At 42.0% G+C, this 12,427-nt stretch overlaps 1 protein-coding gene across 1 annotated transcript; it reads right to left on the reverse strand.

Annotated features, from left to right (window-relative positions):
* Window positions 1–531: 531 nt before the first annotated feature.
* fzd9a (frizzled class receptor 9a) lies at window positions 532–8,190 on the reverse strand. The gene has a single exon (XM_053618182.1). It carries the CDS (start codon window positions 7,798–7,800, stop codon window positions 6,031–6,033), a length of 1,770 nt encoding a protein of 589 aa, XP_053474157.1. The 5' UTR covers window positions 7,801–8,190; the 3' UTR covers window positions 532–6,030.
* Between the last annotated feature and the right edge of the window lie 4,237 nt (window positions 8,191–12,427).

The following is a 12,427-nucleotide window of genomic DNA, read 5'->3' on the forward strand; positions in this document are numbered from 1 at the left end:
AGGTGGGAGGAAAGCAGCATGGAAAACACAGGGAAAACATGCACACAGACCCAAGCTCAAGATCCAGATACTCTTGAGCTGTAAGCAGTTGCTGTAATGCTACGCATTGTGCCAATGTTATTTTTATTAATAGCTAAATGCTCAATATATGCTTGCATTATTAGCAATATAAATAATATTTACGGTGACACAAAACACCTCGCTTGGAGATGCTCCTGATATCAGTTGTATGTGTAACATTTAATAAGATCCCTTTCCCCCCCACACCTTAAGCACCTTTAAACACTTTCTAATCCCAATTTTACTCTCAAGTCACAGTGTTCTGATTCTAATCTCATATATAAATATAATTTATTTCTATGGGTTTTTTTTCCCCTCATTTTATTTGGAGAAACTTAGACACGCACATAAAAATTCACGATCGACAAATCATTTTTAGCACTTTATTTTTTTTCCCCTTACAACAGGTCATTTTGACCCAAGATCAACATAAGGGGTGCGAATCTTTGAAGAATCTTTGGAGAACTTCCAGCCATTGTTGTTAAGCTTAGGTCAAAAAAACATTACGGTGGATTGTAGCTCAACGGAAGGACCAAACTAATAAAAGAACAGGAGCACATTCACCAATCATTTACCGTACGCCGTGCTTTGAGCATGAGTGGGAGGCAAATTTTTTTTTTCTCATCTGGCTTGTTTCAGAGATGGATGAATCAGCAGCCGCAGCTGCCGAGAAAGTGCAGGGTCTGGGTGAGGTCCTGGGTTGTGTCCTTGGGTTGACAGCAAGAGTTCCAAAACACTCCACTGAGAGGAAGGTCAAGCAATCAAATGCAGCAAGAATGGATGAGAAAGAAAAGAAAATACGCCAGTGGAGAGCATCCAATCTGAGTCAATCCATGGTTCTAGGATTCTTCCTGATCTCAGGCCAGGTTCATTGAACTGGGACTAAACACTAGTCACAAAACTGATCTCAAGACGTTTTAATTTCAGGGCCACAAACAATTCACCAATGACCAGAGTCTACTTCACATTTCATTAAAAGTTGACTTGAGGTGCTATGAACCCACTGTGACAGAAGGCCCCAAGCCATATGGCTTTGAGCATTAGATAACAGTTGGCTCTTGGAACACACACTCAAGTGGTATGCTTATTTCAGGACTTAAACTTCGCATGATGAAATTTCCACAATGATCTTTTGCTCCCTCCTAAATAAACAAGTACCAAGGGTTTTTTTTGGTACCTTAGCAGAGTTATAGGGGACTTAAAACATTGCGTGAATACAATTCATGACAAGTTGAATTCTGACATCCTCTCAAGGCTAATTATTAACACCCCTAGACGCTAAATGACCATGGAAAATGTAATTACTGTTTGACGCCAAGAGAACAAGCCTCCACAATCCTCTCAGCTGCCGTTAAACTGACCGGCCTGCTCATTTTGAGACACCTTAATTACCTTTATGAGCTTCCTCACGCAAGCCAGCAGTCTGCAAGGAATGTTATCCGAGACACCGTTAGCATGATCAACCGACATGCGTGAGTCATAAGCCAGGCAAGGTGACGCCAGCCAGGCCCGAGTAAGGGAAGTTGGATGCCAGAAGAACGGGCTGCTAGCATGGCTAGCGTGACGGGGACTAACCAACAGCATATGGCTCAGCTGGGGGCATTGCCTTTTACTAGCCTTGAGCGTCTCATCTCACTAATAACAGGAACCTTGATATGGTCGCCATGGGATGGCCAGTTTTACAAGGCAAGTGTTTAAGCTGTAAACAGATTTGGATATAAAAACCCAGTAGGCTATTGCTAATCTTTCTAATGAGGCACTTTTCCTTTCCCATGGACTGACTCTGTTATAGGAGGCGTACACTGTATTCTGCCAGGCCTCAGCAGAAAACATATAGCCTTCAATATATGTGTTTTTTGGCTGAGCTGGAAAAAAAAAAAAAAAAAAACGTAACCAAAACTAAAGATTCTTTCTTGATGTTCTGTAAAGGGTTCATGGGTTTCTCTTAGCAGTGGTATGATTCCTATTCGACATGACAGCCATGAAAGAAACAACCTGATTAAAAAGGATGGCTTGCGCAGACCAGAGAGACCTGACAGTTTGGCGAGCAACAAGACACGGTGTGTCTCCGACGTTCAACCACAGCACAAAGCCGTCTCTGTGCTGCCTATCCCCGAGCCAAAGCCCAGCAAAGGCCCTTTTGTCAGGTTGAACTGTCTGGAGGTTTGAGGATTGCCTGAACCAGACAGTGGGCCTGCTCTTGACTGTCACAACTGAACAAGTCAGGCAAGAGAAGCTGAGGCCCGATTTTAAAAAAAATAAAATAAAATAAAAAAAAAACACTATAAAAATACAAAATGTGTTTCCTGGCACACATGCTCCAGAAACTAATCTGGACAGTTGGGTGATTTCCAGTGTTAATATACTTATAGTATGAAGTTTAAATAGGTTTCTTTTTCTGAATGGCGCAGCCTTGAATTCCAGGTGAGTAGTTGCTCATCGACTGGATAAATGATTCAGCCAATTCAACTTGCTTTCTTTGGATGTGACAAAAGGAGATAATTAGCACTCATGAAGGCCACTTGTATTTTTTAGGGGCAAGTCCAATAAGGGATTTTAATAAGTGATGAAACATTTCCAAACTTACCAAGAGGTACCACTGGAGAGTAATGGCAACAGTACCATCCAACTTCCAGTCATCTGTATGCATTATGGCGTTTGGTCTTAATAAGGTCATTGGTCTAGATCCAAAGGTTCACTTTAATAAAGGTTGTTCTGTCATGAATATAAGCAAATGTCATCAAAAAAATAAAAAAGCTTACATCCAGGACGTTAAAAGGGTTTCTCAGCTTGTTCTCCTGGTGGAAACCTTATGTACTATGCAAAACCATGAAACAGACCGTTTCCATTCCAGACATAGAAGCCTTATGGAAAGTCAGAACCATTAACCATCCACTAAACCCTTGAGTGCATCTCATAGATGGGCTGGCTTGAACGACAACGCTTAAGCTATGTATTTGTTGAGATGAAAAAAAAAAAAGTTCTTTGGTACACACCAGCCAAATACACCTGCTACAAACCTGAAATATTATAGGATGTTACACATTACAAGGTCTGCAAATATACCCACATGACTCGATTCCTCAATGTCTACTATTTATCAAACAAATACCATGTTTAAGTTTGTGTGCATGTGTGACCCAAGTGAAAGTGAGTGCATATGAATAATGCTCACAGCTTTAAATAAAGCAACAGATAAAATAATAATAAAAAGAAAAACCTTTGGGTGGCAACAGCTTTTCAATGTGCTTTCACCATGGCCCCTTATTTACACTTCAAACACCCAAGGAAAGGGATCCTACCCGTGGGGTAACGGGTAATGAGCACTATTCCTTTCTTCCTTTGCTCTATTCCTCTGGCTTTATTTAAACGAGGAGGGGAAAGTCCCTGGTGTTTTAATGAGCCTCTTGTTAAACATACACATGGCTTCTCCTCTGAGTTGCAGGACAATTACAAAACTGTTCTATCTTGTCCCGTTCTCAAGCTCACTTACAAGGCCATTAACATTCACTTTATAACGGGCTTGAATGGGTTGGAAAGGGGGCTTCTTTGAGCAATGCTTTGCCTAAAATAGCATTCAGAACTTTAACATCAAGGTGTACAATGGGGCCTTTATGTTCAGGGTTCTTGATGGGCCGAATAATGAAGGCTGTTGCTGTATAAACTGAGCGCTCTTGCGGCACAAACGCTGCAGTGTCGCACCAACACTTCAACCTAAAACCGTCCGTGTCGGTCAAATCTACATGACAAATATCTCTTTGTTTGGGTTTAGGAACGAGATACGTTCAAGACTGACTGAGGAATAAGAGTTTGAGTTCAATTACTCGTTTTCAAACAAAAAGTGGATGGACAAGCGTCAATCCCAACGTTTACTTTACGTTCATGTTTGAGAAGTTAGAAATTATTCCAATTTTGCTTTAAATGACAAGGTGGTTGATGTTAATTGGTGAACTCTGGATGAATGAATCCGAACATATCCCAATTAAAGCCTCTTGAGGAAGTTAAAACCCGATCCCAAGAAACCCAGTGTTGTAGATAGGGAACATTTCAGGGTTTGGGACCAGACATAAAAAAAAAAAAAAAGCAATTTATTTATCTTTGAGCCATCTTGATATGCGTCTTTAAGTGTACAAAAGAACAAGCTGTCGTAGGGGCTTATTACTAACATAACTAAAGCTCTTACTAAAATAACTACATAGGCGAAAGCATGTCCAGACCTTGTAAAGCTACAAATTAGCATGTGATGATACATACTAATGATGCAGAAAAATTCAAGCAATAATTTTACTTCATAGCAACTGGTACATTGTTGTTAATGCACCATGTAATAACAGCTAGTCACTAAGACAAGCAAAATTTTTAGTCCAAATATAGCATGCTTGAAATCCAAAGCTCAAGCGCTGCCATGTTGAGGACAAACGTCGGAACAATTAGATATAGAGCTGCTAAGAGAATGCATAATAAAACTGGTTAGAATAAATATTTACATTTCATATCAAAAATCTCATGAGTAGAGAACATAGTGCAGCAGGACAGTTTTATGGACACGTATTAATCCTTAATTTGGACCGGGAGATTCGCCTCTTCAGATCCTATTTACTCTAGACCTGGGATTAGCTTCCATCTGCAAAACATGACTAATGGTGTTGGCTTTGAGAGACGCCTTTTAACAAGTATACAGATTTCACTGGTGTGCGAACATAAAGCTCTGAACATGTACAAATTTCATTCCTGAAAATCTTCCCTGCTCTCTATTACTCTGCAGTGAATCCAGACGCACTTCATAAACATGTCAAAAAGGCATGTGAAGTCACAGCTGCCCTTGAGGACAAGAAGAGGTTTGAGAAAAAAGAAGAAGAAGAAGAAGAAAAAAATAACCCACAAGTACAAGCACGTCGGTAAACGTGACCAGAGCCCTGGCCAGAACTGCTCTGATCTCACGTCTCTTTTCAATCTCGTAGTAGCCAAGACTGTGATCAGCTGACAGCGGGCTTGTGGAACACATACGGAATTAAAATAAAGACCCTGCAATAACAGCTCATGTCACTTAGGAAAGTGTGACTGTAGCTTCGAGACGGGATACAAAATAAGCAGAACATTTTCAAACAAAGCTGAAAATTCACTGCATATTATTACTAATTTTATACGCAATTTCAGAACTGTTACATGACCAGCGGTGTAAAGAACAGTCTTATGATGGGTATTAAATGGAAATTATGCTAATAATTTTTTTTTTTTTTAATTTAGCATTAAATGCACAACTCTACACTTCTCCATTGTAGTCCACTTTATCATTATTAGGACTTTTCAGAAGCTAGATTTCACCAGACTTATGAGAAATATGATCTTTCAGAGTGCTTTTGCTCTATACGAGCTCTCTCCGTGGTTTTTTTTTTTTTTGCATGCCAAAATCCATTTCCTTGAGAAGTGCTAACAAAAGAAGACATTTGTGAAAACATTCAGCACTCATTTCCAATCTGTTACTGACATAACAGCGTACTGTGGAAATCATTTATAAATGTGCTTCATGCAACGTTTTTCATAAAAAAAAAAAAAAAGTGGGTCAGCGAATGTAATTAAACAAAGTCGTTGCGAAAAAATATGTTTATTGTTCTTTCATCCAAAAAATAATTATATATATATATATATATATGTATATACAATATTTCCAAATTCTTACACCCGACTTATTCAGAGCATCCGTTATATGTACAGTATAGTGCATTCATTGACAAGCGATACTTAAATAGCTGTAATAAATAAACATTTCAGCTTGCTGAACGTATTAATATCTGTATTTACATCACAAAACCATGCCATCAACACAGCATGACCTGTTACAGTCTCTGCCTTTATCGTTTCTCCTCAGGATGAAGCTTTTAGATGCTTTTGCTAGGCAAGGTAGGTATTTAAAATGCCTATTTTATTTGAATGATGTCAAATTGCATTCAGACTGCCACCGCACTTTAGTCAAACCCTCGTGGGACTGTCTGTGCACGAGTCCGTTTTGTTCGCATGGAACGCGGTCGCTTTGTAATGACAGTGGGAGCTGCTGCAGTTGATGCTAGGACAGGGCTTGTGCGTCGTCCTCATCGATAACCTCCTGGTGCACAAGCCTTGCCAAGTCTGGAGAGTCTTTGAGCTCCACACCCAGACTCCGCTGGTAATGCCTACCACTAAGGACATGAAAATCTTCAGCATGAACACGGCTACGGTGGGCACGGAAGACTCCAGAGAGCAGTCGTCAACCCTTCGTCCGGGAAAAGAGACGCACTTGCTCTCCAGAGCGCGGAACTTCCAGTAGTCCATGTTGAGTCTCTCGTAGAAGTAGCAGATTATCACGCAAGTGGCGGGGACAGTGTAAAGGACAGAGAAGATCCCGATCTTAAACATGAGCTTTTCCAGCTTTTCCGTGTTGGTGCCTTCGGTTTTCATGATCTTACGGATGTGGAACAACGCAACAAATCCAGTAAGGACGAAAGAGGTGCCGATGATCAGATAGCAGGAGAGAGGGATGAGAACAAACCCGGTTAAAGCACTGGCATCCATACTACCGACGTAGCACAGTCCGGTCAACTCGTCACCTGCCACTTTGCGCATGGTGAGAATGATTATGGTCTTCAAAGCCGGTATGCCCCAGGCGATCATGTGGAAGTAGCTGCTGTGAGCCTCGATGGCTTCATGCCCCCATTTCCTGCCAGCTGCAAGGAACCAGGTAAGCGTAAGAATGACCCACCAGATAGAGCTGGCCGTGCCAAAGTAATACAGAATGAGGAAGACTATGGTACAGCCTGTGCTCTCTAAGCCCTCTTGTATGATGTAAAGCTGGCCATTTTCCCTGTCGCAGGCAATGTTCTCAGCTCCTGCCACAGAGCGGATGATGAAAGCCACAGAGTATACGTTGTAGCACATGGAGAGGAAGATAATAGGCCTCTCAGGGTACTGGAAGCGTTGTGCGTCCAGAAGGAAGGTGAGGACTGTGAATGCAGTCGAGACAAAGCAAAGAGTAGACCACACGGCCATCCAGATGAAAGCAAAGTCCTTGTCTTGCCTGGACCAGAACACATCCACGGTGGGGGTGCATCGTGGCGCACATGACTTGCTCCTCTCCACATACTGGAACTTCTCCTGGTTCTCACAAGTCCCAGATGATTGTCCATGCCCGCCGCCGGACTGCCTGGGTCTGGCGGGCACAGGCAGCATGCCCTCCCCTTTCCTAGTCTCAGGCACCGTGTCATTCTCTGGAGCCTCAATGCACAGTGAATTAGGGTCATTATTGGTTGGCAGCTTTGAACAGTCCAATGAATCCGGCCAGCTGAAACTGAATTTCTCCATAATAGGAGAGCATTTCTGCCTGGCTTGCTCGCACATAGGCCGGCATGCTGGAATAGTGTTGGACACTTTGTCTGTACACATGGGCACATACAGGGAGCACAGGAAGAAGCGGAGGTGCACATCGCAGCCGTATTCCACCAGAGGAGCAAATTCGCTGAGTTTTATTCTCGCCTCCTCTTGACTATCGTATTTCATGAAGTTGGGCATCCGTGTCATGTTGTAGCCGATTCCTTGGCACATGGGAATGGTGATCGGCTCGCATTTCGCAGGTCTTCCCCACTCCCCATCGTAACCTCCGATCTCCAGCGAGAACGCAGCAGTCCCTAGTTGGCACAGGAGTACCACAACTGTCACATGGCATGCCATGGTAACGGCACAGCATTTAAAAATCCAACAGTGCATCATTAACAGGTCAACAAGTTCATAAAGCTCTCCATGTCATAAGCATTGAACAGCAATGAGAATTTGTTTTTGTTTGTTTGTTTTTTTTAATCCAGGCATATTAGGAAATAAATCAGAATGCAAAATATGCTTCGTGGTTTTTATCTTTGCAGATAACATTCCTCGGTGAAATACTTCAACTCTTCTGATCCAAAACTGTTCTCCGACCAGCGTCCCGGACGCGCGTGCGATGTCAAACTGAAAGTAAACCGAGTGCGCGTGTTCAACTTTCTCCCTGTCACGCTCAATTCCGTTCCAGACGCGTAAATGCGCGCGCGTCTCGTCTCGTCCGGTCGCAGCCTGGATGAACCGGAGTGCATCCGCGTTCTCTCAACGGAGCGCTCGCTCACACTGAACTTTGCCTTTTTTTCTCTCTCTCTCTCTCTCTCTCGCGCGCGCACTGTGTCCTGGCGAACTGGGCGGGAGTGACAGACTCCTCCTCGCCCGCGGCGCTCATCCAAAATACCGCATGCTTACAATCGCCCTGAGAGAGAATCCATTTATATGGCCAATAATATTCCAGAGTAAATAGAGCTCTGCGTGCGCGCGCGCGCGCGTGCGTGTGTGTGGGTCTCAGTGGAATGAATGCACAATGAGTAACAAAGCTAGTTTGTTAGGAAGCAAATAAGTCCAATGCACTGCAGGCGTGTTTGAATTAATGTGCAAAAAATAAAGTTAAGTAAAATAAACATGGCAACCTTTTTTTTTTTATTTTAACATGGCGCCCTTTTTTAATTAACACAATTAAGGCATCTACAAACCTCACCATTTAAAAGTACAAAAGTAGGCTATCCATCCTTAAAGTTACTTAAGGAATGAAAGTAAAAGTACTGTACATCTCAGTGATGATAAATGAGTGTCTCCTCAGCAAGGAAGCAACCTCTCTGATGGTCAAGAGTTAGCATGTTAGCTAACAGTTTAGAGACTGTTGTCAGTTAGCTTTAGCTACAAGGCGTTCCTTCCCTCTCAGGAAATAAAAAAGGCACCTAAATGGATGGGATGTGGTACCATCAAGATACATCTTTTGTACATTGAGGATGTATCTTTTACCTGATAAGATGAATGTACTGTAGTATAAGCGTAATATCACGGATATGACTTTAAAGCTTTGCTCTAAAAGCTAATTAAAACTACAGCACATGTGGCTTTCCTGGTAAAACATACATGCTAAAAGTACCCTCGATGGCACTACCCCCGGCAACAAGGGCGAAAGTACGTTTATTTAAGTACGTTTATTTCTGAACATGATGGAACGTGGAAAATATTACCCGAGGCTAACGGCTCGGTTCCTAATCTCTGAAACGAAATGTTAGCTAGAATGATAATAACGGTCAGTAGGCTATAAATGAGCTGCTCGTGTCATCAGTTAAAGATGAAATTTGTTTGAAATTTAGATAAACTCCTTTCAAGCTGAATGCTAAAAAGTCCCCTTAAAATTGATCAAATTCATGTAAAATCAAGTAATATGCAGATACTTAAAAAATTGAATGAAAGAAAGAAACAGTTTGTTAACGGCTCTCGTCAATCAGAAGTAAGGAACCGTATTTTTTTTTAGGTGGTGGGCCACTCTCAGTAAAGCTCAGTAAGGAAGGACTTTGGTGAATGGTGTGGGTACAAATTGTTGGTGAACTATTCCAACCTAGCTGTGACAACAGAGATTTTAAAGTAATAAATAAGTACCTATATGGTAGGTGTAGTTAATGCAGAGGCTTATCCAGAGTACAGAAGCCTGCTGTTCCCATCTAGTGGCCATGAACCAAGCAGCATTTAAGATTCTCTCTGTGGTACCAGGAAGAAAAAGAAAAAGGAAAAAAAAACTTTCCATGAGGCTTTCCAAACAATGCTACTGATTTGTTTTATATGCTAAAGTACCGCAACCCCTTTTTTTTCCCTACAGAGATGGACTTCCACAAAAACGGTCCCAGAAATGAGTCGACTCTGATTTCACCAGTTCCATTAGCCTTGTCTCTTTTTGTGTGGCAGCACCAGTGTCATTTCCATATGAATTCCTCCTCTCGTCCCAAACACGACCCTGAAGGTTGAGCCTCAGCTCTATGCCATTAGTATGCCATCTATGCCATCTGCCCCCATTAGTACCTGCTGGCATTCCTCCAGTGTGGGTTGAATGTGAGGACAGCAGCGCCTGTGCCACGATGCCTCACTATTCTCAAGCTAAACATGAAACGTGTGGCCCTGGAGTGCCCCTGATATGCCTACATTCACCCCCTAATTTGAGCCTTTTACCATGATAGTCAGGAGGTAGTAGGTAGGAGGAATGATTCTTGTGCCTGTTAAAACACAGCCCATGGCTATCTGGCTGGCATTTCTTTTGATTATGTTAACTTGTCATGCCCTCTTTGTAACGTTTTCAGAACAGGAGCTAATGAAAACATGTATTTCATCCTTGCTTGTGCAGCCTTTTTGGAAATCCTTGAAATGTACAAGAAGGAAACATAACTTAAATTTAAAGACAGTGGATATTCAAGATTTATACAGATAAGATAAATACAGTACAGTCAAATATGACTCAAACGATACAAAATCAACTCAAAGTAAGTCAAGTTCTTCAACAGTAACACTCCCGAACTCATGAATGCAGAGTGACAGTAACAACACTATTTGTGGATGAGCGCATAGAATAGCCATCATGAATATTCCCAATATAACCATTAGCCAGGAGCCCAGAGGCCCTGGTTTTCTGGCACTGGAGTAACTTCAGTACCCTGTTCGCCTCATCCAGAATTATGAGCACAGAGTGCAATGCCAAGGAAAGCAAACACTTTATGAAAATAAATGGCTGAGGCCTCCAAGCTCAATTTGCTCCGTGTAAAGTGCTCTGCTTAAACCGGACAGTCCATGAGAAATGTAATTGTATTTAAACCTATGGAATACAGGATTGTTTTGTTTTTTTTTAATGGAGAGAAGGTAATTGCGCATGTAAAATAAAAGGTTAAAAACCGAGCCTGTGTGTTTCTTTTTATTTTAATTCCCACATTTTTACCACTGAATGGTTGAATGGAATTCCCCTTTGAGGTTTTTATCTCGGCCATCTGATCCCAACTGTCTGGACCATCGTAGCTGTTCTCAAGTGAGGGCCAGTTTGAGGTGCATTGTCAAGATGCCTTGCAGTCCTCAAGGACGTCATATTCCCATGCTTTCCCATGGCTTGTCGGCATCACAGGATCGACTCCCTCTTGGGAAACAGAGGAGCCAAGATTTTCTGCATCAAATATGCTTACACATGCTCACTTGACACTGCGGGTGCTGGTTTGTTGTCCTCTGATTAGGTTTCAGCCAAGAGACAGACGCTCTCTCATAGTTAAAGACAAGGAGGGTGGGTAATGTCATTTAGGCACAAGTGGCAGACATACTGAATGGATACTTGATGGAAAGCCATATGTATGCTACCGTACCATTTCATTTTAAAGATAACCATCCAAGAGTCCAAGAATCCACGAGGCCTGATGCGCTTGCATGCCTCTGGTTCTTTGGTTCTTCAAAGGTACAGGTCACTGAAATGAACGGCTTTCTAGCCTGCACCCAAATAGAAAATCAAACACCAAGCTAAGGAATCTTGCCAAAAACCGGTCTTGAATCTGAAACATCAAGTACATTTGCGAAGTTGCATTTGTCCCATGCACCTGGGAGCAAATCATCTACACTCGGAGGACAGCTGGGATGCAAGATGAGTTTACTGGCGAATTAAACTGAATTGGACAGCCTTAACTCAAGTGCCTCCCCACCCCCAGCTTGGGTTACCAGCAAGTCTTGTGGACCTAACAAGTCCTATTAATACAGCATAGATGGCAGGAGTCGTCAAGTGGTATCTTGCTGGCATCGATCCAGTTGTGTTTCCAGGGAAAATCTGAAGACAGGCAATAAATAAGTTCCAAAAATGTTTTGCAGCTGTAGTAGGAAATCAATGTGGTGTAGAGTGTACTAGAGATTTACTGTTACGGAATAAGACGTGTCGAGTAACAATAAAGAACGCATTTGACTGACGTCCTGAAGAGTCAAAGCAGTAGGGAGAGCCATCTTCATGCGCAAACACAGACTTTGAATTTTCTTACGCAAACATTATGATATTCACTGACCTAGCTTTCCTACACATTAACAACTATTGTGTTTGGAGGATTGCCTACCTGCCTATTCTGGATCCAGCTTTGAATTGCAAGTTAAAAATTTAGTACCTTCAGCTTCTAGTAAAAGGATTGAAACATACACGTGAACTAAATCAAAACTCCCACATGGCTGTTCAATGCTCAATTCTGCGCGATCACAAAGTGTGCATTCATTTTCCTCAGCGACAGTTCTGATAGCATTTCTGGCTGTAATTCAAATCACAAGTTTACGTTAACGTGCTCATTAATATGTTAATATTTCCAACAGCTTACAGTGGGAACTGCAGGACTGCACCGTATCTTAAGGCTAATAACAAACACGTTCAAAAATCCGTTGATATTTAACAAAGAATTACACAAAATTGATTATGGTGACACGTTTATATAACGTTTAAAGACGGAGTCTCAGCATTTTGTACCAGTCTTCTTCGGGACAGGTATACAGATATACAGTTATTATTATGACGTGT

The sequence above is a fragment of the Ictalurus furcatus genome, chromosome 28 (genome assembly GCF_023375685.1).
Source record: "Ictalurus furcatus strain D&B chromosome 28, Billie_1.0, whole genome shotgun sequence".
Lineage (NCBI taxonomy): Eukaryota > Metazoa > Chordata > Actinopteri > Siluriformes > Ictaluridae > Ictalurus > Ictalurus furcatus.

What these genes read in the sequence shown, in the direction of transcription:
- fzd9a (XM_053618182.1), bottom strand. Translation starts at nt 7,800, where the DNA reads ATGATGCACTGTTGGATTTTTAAATGCTGTGCCGTTACCATGGCATGC.